Source organism: Corythoichthys intestinalis, chromosome 15 (assembly GCF_030265065.1).
Source record: "Corythoichthys intestinalis isolate RoL2023-P3 chromosome 15, ASM3026506v1, whole genome shotgun sequence".
In the NCBI taxonomy this organism is placed as follows: Eukaryota; Metazoa; Chordata; class Actinopteri; order Syngnathiformes; family Syngnathidae; genus Corythoichthys; species Corythoichthys intestinalis.
The window spans coordinates 50131727-50150528 of record NC_080409.1 but is presented as its reverse complement, the minus strand read 5'-3'; the positions used below and the strand labels follow the sequence as shown (position 1 = coordinate 50150528).

At 41.5% G+C, this 18802-nt stretch overlaps 1 protein-coding gene across 1 annotated transcript in view; it reads left to right on the top strand.

Annotated features, from left to right (window-relative positions):
- Nucleotides 1-18802, top strand: part of pkdccb (protein kinase domain containing, cytoplasmic b) — a 34801-nt gene that overhangs the window by 9401 nt on the left and 6598 nt on the right. Inside the window, exons 3-6 of the mRNA XM_057859311.1 lie at nt 4241-4512; nt 6893-6972; nt 8202-8309; nt 16192-16368. Of these exons, the coding sequence (XP_057715294.1) occupies nt 4241-4512; nt 6893-6972; nt 8202-8309; nt 16192-16368 (637 nt within the window). The remainder of the gene's footprint in view (nt 1-4240; nt 4513-6892; nt 6973-8201; nt 8310-16191; nt 16369-18802) is intronic.

Here is an 18802-nt window from a genome sequence, read left to right as displayed (position 1 = left end):
CGAGTTACAAATTACTTCTCCCAAATAGTAATTGCCTTAGTAACTCGGTTACCTGAATGTTAGAGTAATTAGTTACTTTGCAAATTAACTGGTGATAATTTTCCTGTTTTTTTTTTTTTTTTCCTCAGAAAAAAAAAAAAAAAGTCACATTACGTGAAGTTTAAAAGGTTTTTTGGGCTATTGACCCGAGCCCAATTCTTTACCCTAATATACCCTTTACCCTGAATCAACCTTTAAAAGTTGTTAAAATTGCTCCCATTATTGCATTACTTCCCTTCTGTCTACTTTTGACATGTGTAAGTTTTAAAACTTTTCATCATTTAAAGATAGATTCAAGTCAAGATTTTGCCGATTTAGGAGTATTTTGGATAAAAAGTTACTTAGGTTTGCTAGGAAGGTTCTCTACAACAGAGACCTGTCCTGACATGTTTCGGCGAACACTTCCACCTTCGTCAGAGTCCGAAGGCGGAAGTGTTCGCCGAAACATGTCAGATAAATAAAAGCTAACGTCGCTAGCTTCTACTGTTCATTCTAGAGCTGGGAATCTTTGGGCACCTAACGATTCGATTACGATTACGATTCAGAGGCTCCGATTCGATTATAAAACGATTATTGATGCACCCCCCCTCCTTTTTTTAAATTTTATTATTTTATTTTATTTTTTTTAAATTTTTTATGTTTTGTACATTAGTTCCATAATTGTTCAGAAATACTCTCAGGCTAAACCAAACTACTATTTCAGTATCAAGTTAACATATAACGGTAAACAAATATACAAAAATAACAGTTAATAAAAAACTCCAGTCCCCATTCTGTATCAGCAGCTTTAAACTACATTCAATTAATTTAATGTTGTGAATCAACCGTTAAAGTTGTTAAAATTGCTCCCGTTATTTCATAATTTCCCTTTTGTCTACTTTCGACATGTGAAATTTTTAAAACTATTTTAAAGATAGATTCAAGTCAATATTTTACCAATTTAGGTATTTTAGATAAAAAGTTAATTAGGTTTGCTTGGAAGGTTCGCTACAACAGCCTTGCAGGGAAGTGTACTGCTTGAAGATGGTGGCCGTTTACTAACGCACGCATCTAGCTTTTTGTAGATGTGCTGCTAACGCTACCGAATCTATATATGCATCTAGTCCTATATAAATGATATCTACCGTAACATTATGTGGATATACTTTGTAGCAGCTTTTCGGCAGCAGTCAGGTATGTTGTTGTGTTTCTTTTATCTCGTGGCATGAGTTGAGCTAGAGCCGTGAGTTGAGCATTGGCATTACCCGAGGGGCCGGGTAATGAGAAGCCTGATGTTTAGCTACTCTCGCACCGTTCCTCATTGCTTCCCGAAGACCGCGCGTCGCGCTGAGTGTGTTGTACTTCCACTTTACTTGGCATATTTCAATAATCGGAATTTGGATGTTTCTGAATCGTTCTCGAATCTTCCACGGCCGAATCGCAAATAATCTAAGAATCGGAAATTTTGCACACCTCTGGTTCATTCCACAACATGATCGGGGAGTCGACAAAACTTTTCTTTTATCCCAGGCAATAGTAGGTGGTTTATTTACCTGACATGCTTCAAATCACAAAAATATTAACAGCCTATATCTTACCAATCTTGTAATCTCGATGGGTCTTGTCTCCATTCCATGTCAGGTAGTATGGGCACATTGTTTTTATCCCGATTAGCATCTGGCTAATACATGTACGGTCCAACATAAAATTCCAACCTCGTCCTCTTCCTCCAACTCTTCAAAAACTTGGATCTCCTCACTTGTGCTTGATCTATCGCTTATATCGCAGTTTGAATTATTGTTTGAAGGGCTTTGTATGGCGGCCATATGGAGCGCTGCCATTGTTGTTCTCGGTGTGACGTATCACTTCCGGGTTCGTCCCCTTTCAGGCTCGAACTTCGGAAACGCGATTATTTTGTCAAATATACAACATATAAATTATTTTTTTCATGCTTTATTTGTTGGACAATATTTAATTACATTAATTGTGACTCTATTTGGCATTTTATGAAATGACTTCACATTTGGCCTTTAACATTATGATCAGACTAAATGGACGTAAATGAACACCAATTTTTTTTGTTAAAATGCGCGTCGTTTCGAACATTTGTGTGAATGTGTTACAGCTTTTCAAATTTTCAAAAGTGAAGGTAGTAAAAAATGTCAAAAAGCACAATTGTTTGCTGTCTGTAAAGCTGAACAATTTCACGTTTAATGAGGACAGAACACGTCAAATTAATAAAGTGAAAAATAAGATACTGTGAGGTACAATAAGGTATTGTTTTTGCGACTAAAAAAAAAACAAAAACGACTGGAGACAAAATGGAGGACGAGATTTTGGCGTCGTAAAGTGAAATCGTGTAAGTCGAGTACTTTGTAACCTGGGGACTACCTGTACAGTGGGGCAAATAAGTATTTAGTCAACCACTAATTGTGCAAGTTTTCCCAACTTGAAAATATTAGAGAGGCCTATAATTGTCAACATGGGTAAACCTCAACCATGAGAGACAGAATGTGGTGAAAAAAAAAAAGAAAATCACATTGTTTGATTTTTAAAGAAATTATTTGCAAATCATGATGGAAAATAAGTATTTGGTCAATACCAAACGTTCATCTCAATACTTTGTTGTGTACCCTTTGTTGGCAATAACAGAGGCCAAACGTTTTCTGTAACTCTTCACAAGCTTTTCACACACTGTTACTGGTATTTTGGCCCATTCCTCCATGCAGATCTCCTCTAGAGCAGTGATGTTTTGGGGCTGTCGTTGGGCAACACGGACTTTCAACTCCCTCCACAGAATTTCTGTGGGGTTGAGATCTGGGGACTGGCTTGGCCACTCCAGGACCTTGAAATGCTTCTTACGAAACCACTCCTTTGTTGCTCTGGCTGTGTGTTATGGATCAATGTCATGCTGAAAGACCCAGCCACGTCTCATCTTCAATGCCCTTGCTGATGCAAGGCGATTTTCACTCAAAATCTCTCGATACATGGCCCATTTCATTCTTCCTTTACACAGATCAGTCGCCCAGCCCCAAAGCATGTTGTTTCCACCCTGATGCTTCACAGTGGGTATGGTGTTCTTCAGATGCAATTAAGTATTCTTTCTCCTCCAAACACGAGAACCTGTGTTTCTACCAAAAAGTTCTATTTTGGTTTCATCTGACCATACCACATTCTCCCAGTCCTCTTCATCCAAAAGCTCTCTAGCGAACCGCAGACGGGCCTGGACGTGTACTTTGTTCAGCAGGGGGACACGTCTGGCAGTGCAGGATTTGAGTCCCTGGCGGCGCATTGTGTTACTGATAGTAACCTTTGTTACTGTGGTCCCAGCTCTCTGTAGGTCATTCACTAGGTCCCCCTGTGTGATTGTGGGATTTTTGCTCACCGTTCTTATCATTTTGACGCCACGGGGTGAGATCTTGCATGGAGCCCAAGATCGAGGGAGATTATCAGTGGTCTTGTATGTCTTCCATTTTCTAATAATTGCTCCCACAGTTGATTTCTTTCCACCAAGCATTTTACCCATTGCAGATTCAGTCTTCCCAGCCTGGTGCAGGTCTACAATTTTGTCTCTGGTGTCCTTCGACAGCTCTTTGGTCTTGGCCATCGTGGAGTTTGGAGTGTGACTGAGTTGTGGACAGGTGTCTTTTATACCGATAATGAGTTAAAACAGGTGCCATTAATACAGGTAACGAGTGGCGCCTCGTTAGACCTCGTTAGAAGAAGTTAGACCTCTTAGACAGCCAGAAATCTTGCTTGTTTGTAGGTGACCAAATACTTATTTTCCACTCTAATTTGGAAATAAATTCTTTAAAAATCAAAGAATTTGATTTCAGGAGAAATTGCACAATTGGTGGTTGACTAAATTCTTATTTTCCCCACTGTATATGCTTCCTTTGGCTCAGATTATGGAGCAGTACTACATCACCAATGATTATAGTCACTTAGTCTTTTAAAGGTTCTCACTTTGTTTTCAAATTCCTGTAGGCCCCTTCAAAGTAACTAGTTTCCTAATAATAAAATAGAAATTAAAAAAAAGACTGATGGTATTTGTGGGGGATAGAAAATAAATACAGTAAATTGCAATTTAATGTCAATAAACAACTCGTTGATTAATCCTGTCATTACAATCTCATTAGACAATCTTAACAGGATTATCTCACCGCAGCTAAGTAAACAATGAAGCAGATAATAAGAAGGCTTTTGTCTCGCATCCCTCCAGGTGTGTCTGGACCTGGTTCGCCTCCTCCATTTCCTGTCGCGCTCTCCGCTCGGATCAGTGGCTCTGCTGGACTTTCAGCCCCGCCAATTCGTCATGGTGTCGGGCGAGCTCAAGCTCACTGACCTGGACGACGCCAGCGCGGCCGATACGCCCTGCGGCCGCGATGCTGACTGTTCCCTGCAGTTTCCGCACCGAAATTTCACCCTGGCCTGCTCGGCCCGCGGAGTTTGTGAGGGACTCAATGAGAAGATGAACATTTACAATGCTTACAGGTAAGTGTAAATTCAAATGTTCAGTGCCAAGGACGAGTTGGTCATTCCAGAATCTTCAATAATTGGTACCGGTAATCAACTATCAGTTTATAGATTAATGCTTTCAGGGTAGCAAATCTGTGGTAATGTTAGCTTTAGCTCAGGTATAGAAGCTAGCAGTTTAGTTAACTGTAAGTGCTGACAAAGAGGACAAACATACTCATCAATTAAGGCTACAACCACTAATCGATTAAAATCGATGAATAAATTAGTTGACAACGAATTTGATCAACTTTGGCTGGGTTAGAGAAAGAGAGAGTTCACTGCTACACTCAGGTTGGGTTGCTGAATCAATATTACGAAGTTTCGAGAGTTAGATTGTCTTTTGTCTTGTTAGATCCAGTGTGCCTCCATCAGAGCTGAGTAAATGTTCTTTGTTAATGAGATGTTACTACTTAGGACGGAGCGCTAGGCTAATTAGCGATTATGCTAATTAGGGCTGCAGCTATCGAATATTTTAGTAATCGAGTAATCGACTGAAAATTCTATCGATTAATCGAGTAATCGGATAAAACAAATATATTTTTAGGTGAAGAGCAATTATAAATATACATGAGAAAACAAGACATTTCATCTAATCTTGAACCATTTTTAGTCAATCAATGTCTTTATTTCTTATGTATATTGTTGAAAACAGCCAACAATTGCATCTCAGATGTAACTAGAATTTAAAAAAAAAAAGACTAATTCACTGCTTTCACTCCAAAAACTTTTAGATCTTATTAAAAAAAAATATATATATATATATATATATATATTACCTAAAAATGCCGTTACGCTTGATAACACACATCACTTAAAAGTTAGGATTTTTCCCACGTGTTTCAATTGAATTTCTCTTTGTGTCAAGCCATTTTTAAGTTCTGGTTAAGTTTTAAGTTAGTCTAAACTGTAAGTCCTGATAGGATTTTGTGTTCAAAATAAATGTATGATACAGGCTGTATTGGAGCACATTAGGGACCAGTGCTACTTGGTGTTTTATCCAGCAATGACTACTGAGCTAAAATTGATAGTTAGCATGATTAAGTTTTTATTTTACACCCTCATCACTCCACAATGCTATGTTATGTTAAAGCCTGTATGTAAGACACGTTAGCCAGGCATCGACAGTGGTCATAATTAATAGAAACCTAGCCCTCCGCAGGCCTAACGTTACGTGAGCTAGTAGCGACAGTAACATTAATCTTATTTATTAGCGTTTAGTGCTCTTTATTAGCGCTTAGCGCTCTACTGCTTTAAGATGGCGGCTGTTTACTAACGCTGCCCAGACGCGGCCGAGTCTGTCATTTCGCATCTAGTTCAACATACATGTGATCTCTATGAGACGCATCAGACGGTACCTGTTACCAATGTAGCATCGTGCGGGTTAGTATTTAGCAACGTCGGCGTCGTTTTGTGGGGCTGTCGGCTGCAGTAATTTTTTTTTTCCCTTCTTTCTTTCCACACGTGACAGCGCGTTGTCCCGCATTGAAAGTAGTCCGAGCAAAACGTGATGCTTAGAACTGTCAAAATAAACAATTACTCGAGGTGAATAAAATTACTCGAATCAGTTTTTAAACTCGAGTTACTCGAGTTGCTCGAGTACTCGTTTCAGCTCTAGTCTTATGACAGTATTATGATGTCACTATCAAATGTAGTGTTACCTATAAACCCAAAATAAATCAACAAATAAGCCGCACTGGACTATAAGCCGCAGGATTCAAAATGAAAGAAAAAAGTAGCGGCTTATAGTCCGAAAATTACGGTAGTTCATCGATTAATGGACTACTAAAATAATTGACAGCTGCAGCCCTAATTTGTTGCTGTTTTTTTTCCCAATTTTTTATTTTGTTGATCTCAGGACAAGTAAATTTACAAGGAAAAGTATGTTCTAATATTCTGAATCTGGATTATTTAATTGTTTGGTCACAAAATGTCCTCCATTTTCTGGAGTGACCTTTACTCGATAATAAGAATTGAGATTCACCAAAAAAACTATAAAAATGTCTCAATCAATCAGTTTCATTGCCTTTACCGCTCCCTTTTTTGAAATAGCCTATTTTTTCACTAAGTAGGGTTTAAATACTAATCTCTGTTCCACCAATGTATGGAGTAAAGTTATTAACTTGTCAGAAAAATAAACACGCAAAGTGCAGCTACCTGAAAATGACACTTATTGTGTTGACACAGCATTGCTACTCAAGGCCTACAGGAGCTGCAGATTTGCGGTTTACAGGCGTGATTCATAAAGCGAGTCCTGTCGCGTTTGATCATCCCTTCAGATCTTTGACAGCTTTACGGTTTCAAGTCATGTTCCGTGATGGATGTGCTCTTTTCTTCTTTTTCCTCTCATGGCTCCCAGGTACTTTTTCACCTACCTGCTCCCTCACCAGGCCCCGCCCGGCCTCACACACCTGGTGGAGCGCATCATGAACGCCACAGGTGAGCGAAAGAGCGCCGCCGTGCACGAGATCACACAGGGAGTGAATTCATTGTGTTTTTGCGGTCTTGTCATAACGTGCCCCTAATTTAAAGAGACAGACAACACCTTAATCATGTGCATCCCAGCGGAAATAATCGTGTTTCATAAATGGTAAAACCACAGAATTTCCTTTTAATTGTGTCACGTATAATGTGAATTTTCAAAGTGCGCGCAGTATTTTTGAAGTAAGCAAGAGCACACGGATTCACGGAAGAGACTTATGAAGAGCTGGAGAGCTGTGCGCCATTTTCGAAAGCCGTTTTCGGGCTGGACTCACGCAGCGACCCACTGTCTTCTCCGGTTCTCACGTGTCTGCCCGAGAAGTGCCATTTTCGGCTTGGGATCGTCACGACGACCACCCTCACCTACGGTTCTCCCTTGGCCCGCGAGAATGCGCTTTTTTCAGGCCGTTCGGGTTTGGCTTTGACTTTTAATACAGTGGTAGACGAGGAAAGACTACTGTTTACTGTGTCTAAAAATGAATATTGCCAACAATCGTCCCGCTTTGTCAGTGTGATATCAGTAAACCAGTGAGCAGTGTTAGCATGCTCAGTGCAAAATAACCCCACATCATTGCAAACTGGAGGTGATACTGGGAGCAGCGAAAATAAAAACTGTCCTTCTGTCCAAAGACACTTTTTTTTTCTTCTTCTTCTTCTATTCAGTTTTGTTTTTTTCGGTCAAATTTTTTGGCATAATGGCCTCATGAGGTAATGCTTCTAATCAATTTGAATTTGTTATTATTTACTGATTTTATTTTTCAGTATCAAATGGTCAAAAATGTACCTTGAGTGTATTTTTACAGTTTGGATGTGACTTTTTTTTTTTTTTTTTTTTCAGGCAATTGATGCGCATTAAGTCTTTTCTGTTACAAACAAAACAATGTTAATAAAGTTATACTTTATAGGTTGATCTGTTATTTTCTCTAATAGAAAAAAAAGGATACAATGTGAGGCAGAGGCGTACTTATAATAGTAATATTATAGACAAATGATACTATTTACAGTGGTGGCAGAGTTTGGGGGGGCGCGAAACATTTACGTCTTCCTTGGGGGGGGCGTAACAGAAAATAATTGAGAAGCACTGCTTTAAGTGAATGCATTAATTAACACTCTCCCTGTGTCGAAATAGCAAATATCTCCCAATTTTCTTCCTACTTGCACATATTTAACGCATTGTCTGTTTTCAGGCGAGCTAAAAGCCGACATCAACGAGACGCTAGATGCTTTCGAGCAAATCCTGCAACTCTACCAGTCTGGCCTGCACCTGGACAAGCTGCCTACATCCGCACTACGAGGTAAGCCTGCTTCTAATACGCTACACTGACCCCTCCGCCCCCCCCCCCCCCCCTCCTTCGGCCGACACAATGCCGGGCCTTATTTGAAAAGGCGGCATAGGCTGCACCTCTGTTTTCATTTTGTTTCGGAGGCTGAGAGAGGTGTGTGTGTAAAGGGGGAGGGGGTCCGGTGGTCTCTCGCTCGCTCGGGTTGTTTTGACAGGTTATTAGGCGGCTGGAATGAGAGGACAAAACCAACAGAGTGGAATTAATCCTGCGTGTCTCCGGCTCAGAAAGTCTGCCGGGATACACGGAAAGTTTGGCCACTTTTTAAATAAATAACAAGCACCGGAGTCTACATTTCGCCATATAAAGTCGTCTTTTTTGTGTCGTATACACTCACTATAAACATTGAAGTCCATTGTAAGCTATCCCTTCTTGTAGTCTATGAAATATTAATAACAGAATGACTGGCCGCGTTCCTGTGGTGAGATTTCCCCCCCACCCAGATGCCGGACTGTTTATATAGCAGTTCTTTGTGAATTTAATCGCAGATTGAGGGGAAAGAGGCCACGGGCGCCGAAGCTAACACCAGCGGGGAATGTTTTAGCTTCGCAGGGAGGTGCTACAAGTCAAGCCTCCGCTCGGCTGATTGCGAGCGCGATAAGAGGGCCTCAAAAATGTGTATATTATTTCACATTTTTGTGTGGGAGTTTTTGCACCAGGGGTGTCTGGAGCAACTTATAATGCGGGCTCAGTTGAGTTTTTTTCATTATTTTTTTGAAATAATAGGCCGAGCGGTGAGAAAGTATAGTGAGTTGGTTGTTTCCATGAGTAAGGTGAGAAGGTTGCAAGTGGTCACATGACACCCAGTTGACCATATTCACTTAACTCGCGAGGGCGTAACATAAAACAAGCCACACAAGTTTACAAGTGGACACAAATTTATTTACACAATAATCAAACTCTCAATGAATAGACCACAAAAACACATAGGGCGAACAGGAGAGACGAGAATATGTTCCAATCCACGGTAAAATCAGTTTGAAATTACCAAAAACTAGGGCTGTTAAAATTATCGCGTTAACGGGCGTTAATTAATTTTTTAGATTAATCACGTTAAAATATTTGACGCAATTAACGCAGATTACCCGCTCAGACAGATTTAAATGACGGTACAGTGAAACACCACTTGTTAATTGTGTTTTATGGAGTTTAGCCGCCCTCTGCTGGCGCTTCGGTGCGACTGATTTTATAGGCTTCAGCCACCCATGAGCATTGTGTAAGTAATTATTGACATCAACAATGGCGGGCTACTAGTTTATTTTTTGATTGAAAATTTTACAAATTTCATTCAAACAAAAACATTAAGAGGGGTTTTAATATAAAATTTCTATAAGTTGTACTAAAATTTTTCTTTTAAGAACTACAAGTCTTTCTATCCATGGATCGCTTTAACAGAATGTTAATAATGTTAATGCCATCTTGTTGATTTATTGTTATAATAAACAAATAGTCCTTATGTACCGTATGTTGAATGTATATATCCATCTTGTATTGTCTTTCCATTCCAAAAATAATTTACAGAAAAATATGGCATATTTTATAGATAGTTTGAATTGCGATTAATTGCGATTAATTATGATTAATTAATTTTTAAGCTGTAATTAACTCGATTAAAAATTTTAATCGTTTGACAGCCCTACCAAAAACACATCGACACAAGTCAATTACAACAGTCTGTCTTGCGCTAGCCATCTTGAATAAACTCTGCTCTCCTCGTATGTTTACTTCCGCGCGCAAGTCCCTCGTTGCGTTTCTAACGTCACGTCCGCCGGTCGCTGATTGGTCCACTCCGCTGTCTGTTTGCTGTGACTTGCTCCGCCCCGGAAATTTTATCCGCTTAATGGTGGCCAGACTCAATAGGTGGAACAGCGGTGAGTCTGGAGTACCAGGCTAGCGCTGCCCCGACCCCCACAAGGTCCGCCCTCCCTCCCCGGGCTGGCTGGGTGGGGGCCGTGGCCCTGTGTCGGCGCCCGCGTGGAGTCTCCGCTCGTCTGCGTGGCTGCTGCGTGCCCTGCGGGGCCCGCGTGCGGCTGGATGTTATTGGGCACGCTCGGGCGGGTGGTCCCGGTGCCGGGATTGGTGACGGGGCGGCATAGGGTCGGTCGCCAACGGGCTTACACTCACTAGGGATTCACACGATTACTGGGTTCTAAATCACAGAGATGATTTGTGTACACTCTACCCCTTTCTATCACTTAGCTAATAGACTCCCCCACCTTCTTTCCCTGGTCAACAGGCCCCCCACATGGTGTCAACCGGAAATACATTTAGCTGACGATAGCGCCAACATATTAGTAGTTAGTGTAGTAAGTTGTTCAATGTCAGTGGCGCCTCCAGAAATTTTTCATAGGGGTGGCCAGATGGGGCCACTTAAAATCTTGGGGTGGCCAAAACTAAAAGCCATAATTTCAGGTTTTCATTATATTATTGCAGTAAAAACGTCAGGGGAAAACTATCAGAAAGACTTAAGGGCACGGCTACTGATATACTTTGGTGTATTGTGTAATATTTGATGTTACTAATGAGTTAATGTGCGTAGTCCATAACTGTCCAGTCAACATTTTGAGTTCCACAACAATTCTGTTTTATTGCGTTATGTATATTTTAGGCATAAGGTGTACATTTAACTAGGGCTGTCAAACGATTAAATTTTTTTAATCGAGTTAATCACAGCTTAAAAATTAATTAATCGCAATTCAAACCATCTCTAAAATATGCCATATTTTTCTGTAAATTATTGTTGGAATGGAAAGACAAGACGGATATACACATTCAACATACTGTACATAAGTACTGTATTTCTTTATTATAACAATAAATCCACAAGATGTCATTAACATTATTAACATTCTTTCTCTGAAAGGGATCCACGGATAGAAACACTTGTAATTCTTAAAAGGATAAATGAGAGTTTGTATATTGTGACTAAATATTGCCATCTAGTGTATTTGTTGAGCTTTCAGTAAATGATACTGTAGCGACTTAACTGTTCTGCCCAAATGCATGATGGGAAGTGGTGCAACCATGACTGTGTGTGGTGGCTGCAAATGCTATATCTTCTCTGCGTTGGGTACACTACAGGGTGTTAAGAAAAAGATCAACTCCTGTCATTCTTCCCCACGTCGCTTCCCACAATATTTATAGTTGCTGTGGGAGAGATGACAAAGCTTTTGCCAATTAAAAGCACGGCCCCAATGAACGCTTGTATCTACTCCACTCTGCCTCCTACCTCTGTATTACCATAAATAAAACGGTGCCATTGTAGGCTGTTTGCGGCAATGCGTGAATGAGTCGTACCGCAAATGCGTTAGTGGCGATAAATATTTTCACGTGATTAATTTAAAAAATTAATTACCGCCCGTTAACGCGATAAATTTGACAGCCCTACATTTAACAAAACAAAATAAATGCATTCATTTGGGATGGAATGCATAACTGATGCTACAACAATCTAACGATATACTGGCAAGCGGGGTGGCCAGTGGGGTGGCCAACCAATTTATAGGGGCGGCCGTGGCCACCCCCTGGTGGCGTCACTGTTCAATGTATTTCTTGTTGTTGTTTGTGTTTCTTCTGTTGTGTTTCTTTTCTTCTGTTCCCCCATAACCCCTTCCTGTTTGCTGTTTTGTCATAATAAATGAGGTATGTTGAATGATCACAAAGGGAGTATGTCAGACTCTCAATGTGAAAAAAAAAAGAGGAGTTATTCAGACAACTACAGCATAAAGAACATTCTAACAAGTTTACCAAACCATCAGTGTCGCTCCAAAACACCAAAATAGCATGTGAAATGATATAATAATGTGTTAATAATTTCACACATTAGTCGCTCCAGAGTATAAGTCTCACCCCCAGCCAAACTATGGTTAAAAAAAAAACAAACTGCGACTTATAGTCCGAAAAATACGGTAAGTACTTTTTTAAAGTAACGTGCCCAACACTGCTCATTTTGACAGAGAATCGTCTGTATTCAGTTGTACTAAATCAACAGCACAGCTGCTTATTCTAGACAAATATTACACTCCATTTTGCTTCAAGCTGTGCTATCGATTAATATACACACTTTCCTGGCAATGATGCAAATCTGGCCCGGATGATGTCAGTGTAATAACGAATGTGTTCAACAGACTTGAGTGTCAACAGGTAATAAGTCTTATTTTGAAATGGCTCGCAGATGTAAAGGACATTCCCCGCGGATGAGATTCACCGCCGAGGCTAATACGAGATTTCAAGTGAAGCGTTGTAAGACGGCTTCTCTACGTTAGACCGTTTCCAGCCGTCCGTGCGAAGCACAAAGGGAGCTTTCATCTGTACGAACAGCTGAGGTCGGCCACCTTTTCCCTCCACGACAGGCCTCGATTTTCTGAACGCTCCTTGTTCTTCTTCTCCCTTCATCCCCAGAAGTCTGATCCTTGTGTCTTTTGCGCACACACACAACTTACTATTCAGAAGGTTAACAGTTTGCAACAGAGCGTCTCCTCTCTGTGAACTCCCAGACTTCGCTTTGTGCACGCATGCGTGTGTATGTGTGTTTCTCATGGCTAATGTGGAGCAGATGATTTAAGACGGGCTGCCTGACTGGAAGAATTAGAATGATTAATGTAAGGCAAATGTTTAGGTCGGAGAAAGGCGATGCGTTCAATGTGGCGCGGCGCACTGGGAGAGGAGAGCTCAAGATGTTCCGGAGAGGCATGGCGCAATTACTAATGTTGTGGAAGGCTAACGACATGTTGAGTAAAGGGATTGAAGAAAGGCCCTCTGAAGAGGACAGAATTCAAGTATTTGTTTGGATTGTTGTTGTTTTTTTTTTTTTATTGCTGGCGGTCAGAAGTTAACCGCATTCAAACAATCTGTTTCAAATCTGGAGCCACTTCTATTGAAATGAGTATTTTTAATTCAGTTGCTCTCTAGTCAAAAACAGCTGGAGCTACAAAGGCAATGATTTAAGTATAGTACAATCATACTATAATTCAAAGGAATCTGTCCAGTGTTGTTTTTGGCAGCCTTTTAATTTTTGTGTTTTGGACAAAAATACTTATTAGTCTTTGGGCGCTTTCACACTACCACTGTTTGGTCCAGTTTAGACGGACCAGAGTTCTTTTTCTTAGATGGTCCGCTTCGTTTTCTAATGTGAACGCGCATCCGAATTCTAGTTCGGGCCAATCAAACGAACTCTGGTCCGCTCAAAAATTGTGGGTCTCCATCCGCTTTAAGCGTACCCTACTTCGCTTGTGAATGCAACCGCAGCAGGGTACGCTTTTGCTACTTTATGTGCAGCTGTGAAACTCCAGGCTGTGACTGTACACGCATGGCATTCTGGGAAGCGGAAGTACAGGGCGTACGCTATTCAAAATCAACAATGGTAAGATAACAGAAGATTAGCCATGGCTAAATGTTGTTGTGCTGTGCTAAGCAGTTGCATTTGATACACAGAATCGGGTTCTACTGTAGCAGTTGTGTTTTGCATGCTGTAGCTGATTTCAGATTCCAGAGATTTGTCATTGACACCAGCTCTTACAAGATGACAACAGATGACAACGAAATTCCGTTCAATGAGAGAGCATCAGGCCACTGCAGACATTCTGCACCGCCAGCTTCTCTCTCTTTTTCAGAAATTACAAAGCAAGTTACAATTAGACACACATGTATCGTACAACATAGCAGGGATATGACAGGACGCACAGGTCACGTGCAGGGATTTTTTGTACGAAAAAAAAAAGGAGACCTACCAGTCATGGCTGGTAGGAGTCTCGCTCTCCTGGAAGTGGCGACAATTTGACAGTCCAAAAAGTCACGAAAGTGAGAGCGATCCCATGCCTGTGTGACTTGGGGTTCAATGCGGTTCCCTTTCGTGGTTGAATTTTCTCCTATGATTTTTATATACTCCAGTTCGCTCAGCATTTAATCGGGAGGGAGCTGCTGTTTGTCCAGCTGTTTGTTACCTACGTAACAAGGTGTCGTGTCGATGTTTTTAGACTACAACGTGACGTGATGACGGCGTGAGGGGACAAGGACTAAAGGACTAGAATTATTTATTTCTTATGTAAACTGGAGAAATTGTGATTTGTAGCATTGCTGTGATGGTTGGTATACCGGGTCTCCCATCCATCCATCCATCCATCCATCCATCCATCCATCCATCCATCCATCCATCCATCCATCCATCCATCCATCCATCCATCCATCCATCCATCCATCCATCCATCCGATTCCTCTGGGGTCGGGTCGTGGGGGCAGCAGCTTTAACGGGAATCCCAGACTCCCCTCTTCCCAGCTTCAACCAGCTTTTCTGGTGGGATCCCAAGGCGTTCCCAGGCCAGGGGAGAGACATTGTCTCTCCAGTGTGTCCTGGATTGTCCCCGGGGGGCCTCTTGCCTGTGGGACATGCCCGGAACACCTCTCCAGGGAGCGGTCTAGGAGGCATCCAAACCAGATGCCTGAGCCACCTCAGCTGGCTCCTCTAAAAGCGGAGGAGTAGCGGCTCGACAGCCCAGACACCCTGCGGAGGAAACTCATTTCAGCCGCTTATATCCGGGATGTTGTTCTTTCGGTCATGATCCACAGCTTGTGACCATAGGTGAGGGTAGGAACGTAGATCGACTGGTAAATCGAGAGCTGAGCCAAAAGTGGTGAAGCTCCATCTTTACCACTACAGACCGGTGCTTAGTCCGCATTAATACAGACACTTCACCGGTCCGCCTGTCGATTTCCCGCTCTCTCTTACCCTCACTCGTGAACAAGACCCCAAGGTACCTAAACTCCTCCACTTGGGGCATGATCTCATCCCCGACCCGGAGAGGGCACTCCACCCTTTTCCGACTAAGGACCGTGGTCTCTGATTTGGAGGTGCTGATCTTCATCCCGACCGCTTCACACTCGACTCCGAACCGCTCCAGTGAGAGTTGGAGGTCACGGCTTGATGAAGCCAACAGCACCACATCATCTGCAAAAAGCAGAGAGGCAATGCTTTGGTCACCAAACCGGACCCCCTCAACGCTTCGGCTGCGCCGAGAAATTATTTCCATAAAATTATGAACAGAATCTGTGACAAAGGGCAGCCTTGGCGGAGTTCATCCCTCACTGGGAACGAATTCGACTTACTGCCGGCAATGCTGACCAAACTCTGACCCCAGTTGTAAAGGGACTGAACAGCCCTTACCAAGGGGTTCGGTACCCCGTACTCTCAGAGCACTCCCCACAGCGCTCCCGGAGGAACACGGTCGAACGCCTCCTCCAAATCCACAAAACACATGTAGACCGCTTGGGCGAACTCCCATGCACCCTCAGGTACCCTGCCGAGGGTGTAGAGCTGGTCCACTGTTCCACGGTGGGGACGAAAACCACACTGCTCCTCCTGAATCAGAAATTCGACTTCCCGACGGACCCTCCCCTCCAGCACCCCTGAATAGACTTTACCGGGAGGCTGAGGTGTGTCATCCCTCTATAATTGCAACACACCCTCCGGGCCCCCTTCATAAAAAGGGGGACCACCACCCCGGTCTGCCAATCCAGAGGCACTGTCCCCGATGTTAATGCGATGTTGTAAAGGCGTGTCAGCCCCAACAGCCCCACAACATCCAGAGCCTTTAGGAACTCCGGACGGATCTCATTGACCCCAGGGGCCTTGCCACCGAGGAGCTTATAATTGGTCACGTCCTGTTGATTTGGGGGCATTTTGGGGTCACTTCCTGTTGATTTGTGAGCATTTCATGGTAAATTAATTGGTGGACAGAAATTCCAATAGTTTGGGGAATGTGTGAGTAATGCATTCATCGTAGGTGCTGTTTGTTCATCTGTTCGTTACCTACATGACAAGGTGTCGTCTCGATGTTTTTAGACTACAACGTGACGCGAGGCATGACGACATCGGGGAACCAGGACTACCGCTGCTGGCCTTCCTACAGCCAGCAAGGCTGCGTGCTGTCGGTTCACAGCGCCAAAGAGGCGGCGCACATATGCAACTCGCACTCGCAGTGCACCAGCTTCACTTTAACCGGACAGAAAACATGGACAGGTCAGTCAACTTTACCTCACCCATAGACTTCATAATCTATTGACATGACACGGGAAACGGGGCCGATTCGTAGGGGGCCTATTTTCAAAAACTTCAAATATTTACAAAACCAAAGCTGCTACCAACCTAAAACCAAAACAGGCACATACCTTAGCCATAAGTCATTCCCTTATAAAATCCCGATTAATTATTTTCTATATAAGTATAACACAACTTAAAATGACTATAGATGTCTCAGATTTTACACTAGATGCTCAAAAATCCCCAAATCCAGAGATAATCAACTATATTTTCAGGATCAATAGCAATATTTAATATGTCATATAAGTTTTTGACCAAAATAGCAACTTATTTTTTTATTTACTGCAAGTTTTCAACAGCTAATACATCACTCAATTTAACAGAAACTTAATATTGGAGGAAAACATGCAGAATCAATCATAAATAATATGTAAATAGATAATTAATAAATTCTATGTACAATCACAACTTATTATAGAATAGAATGTCCCTATATTATCATTATACACTATATACTGTTAGCGAATGAGGCTAGCAGCCACCTGGCATAAAAAGAGTTTTTCTGGCGAAAATTCTTGTGAATAAATGCTTAAATCCCCGAATTCTTAATAGATATGGACGTAAAACAGTCTCGAATCTTGATTAAAAGCAAAGAAACCGTACAGTTAGCGTTTCTTTTACGTATATTGATGAAGTACCATGCTAATATGTCATCGAATGAGACTAGCGGACGCCTGGCTTTAAAGGAACTTCTCTGGCGAACGTTCTTGTGAATAAATGCTTAAATCCCCGAATTCTGAATAGAGATGGACGTAAAACAGTCTCGATTCTTGGTTAAAAGCAAATAAACCCTACAGTTAGCGTTTATTTTACGTATATTGACGGAGTACCATGCTACTATGTTAGCAAGTGAGGCCAGCGGCCGCCTGGCATCAAAGGAGCTTTTCTGGAGAAAATTCTTGTGAATAAATGCTTAAATCCCTGAATTCTTCATAGATATTAACATAAAACAGTCTCAATTCTTGTTTAAAAGCAAAGAAACTGTACAGCTAGAGTTTTTTTTTTTACGTATATTGCTTAGGTACCAAGCTACTATGTTAGTGAATGAGGCTAGCAGCCGCCTGGTGTAAAAAGAGCTTTTCTGGCGAAAATTCCTGTGAATAAATGCTTAAATCCCCAAATTCTTCGTAGATATGAACGTAAAACAGTCTCGATTCTTGGTTAAAAGCAAATAAACCCTACAGTTAGCGTTTTTTTTTTTTTTTTTTAACGTATATTGATTAGGTACCATGCTACTATGTTAGCGAATGAGGCTAGCAGCCGTCTGGCGTAAAAAGGAGTTTTTCTGGCGAAAATTGTTGTGAATAAATGCTTAAATCCCCGAATTCTTAATAGATATGGGTGTAAAACAGTCTCAAATCTTGGTTAAAAGCAAAGAAACCGTACAGTTAGTGTTTCTTTTACGTATATTGACGAAGTACCACGCTACTATGTCATCGAATGAGACTAGCGGCCGCCTGGCGTAAACGGAGCTTCTCTGGCGAACATTCTTGTGAATAAATGCTTAAATCCCAGAATTCTTAATAGATACGGACGTAAAACAGTCTCGATTCTTGGTTAAAAGCAAATAAACCCTACAGTTAGCGTTTATTTTACGTATATTGACGAAGTACCATGCTACTATCTTAGCAAGTGAGGCCAGCGGCCGCCTGGCATCAAAGGAGCTTTTCTGGCAAAAATTCTTGTGAATAAATGCTTAAATCCCCGAATTCTTCATAGATATTAACATAAAACAGTCTCAATTCTTGTTAAAACAGTTAGCGTTTTTTTTTTTTTACATATATTGATTAGGTACCATGCTACTATGTTAGTGAACGAGGTCAGCGGCCGCCTGGCGTATAAGGAGCTTTTCTGGCGAAAATTCTTGTGAATAAATGCTTAAATCCCCAAATTCTTCATAGATATGGACGTAAAACAGTCTCGATTCTTGGTTAAAAGCAAAGAAACCCTACAGTTAGCGTTTATTTTACGTATATTGACGAAGTACCATGCTACTATGTTAGCAAGTGAGGCCAGCAGCCGCCTGGCATCAAAGGAGCTTTTCTGGTGAAAATTCTTGTGAATAAATGCTTAAATCTCCGAATTCTTCATAGATATTAACATAAAACAGTCTCAATTCTTGTTTAAAAGCAAAGAAACTGTACAGTTAGCGTTTTTTTTTTTTAATGTATATTGATTAGGTACCATGCTACTATGTTAGCGAATGAGGCTAGCGGTTGCCTGGCGTAAAAGGAGCTTTTCTGGCGAAAATTGTTGTGAATAAATGCTTAAATCCCCAAATTCTTCATAGATATGGACGTAAAACAGTCTCGATTCTTGGTTAAAAGCAAATAAACCCTACAGTTAGCGTTTT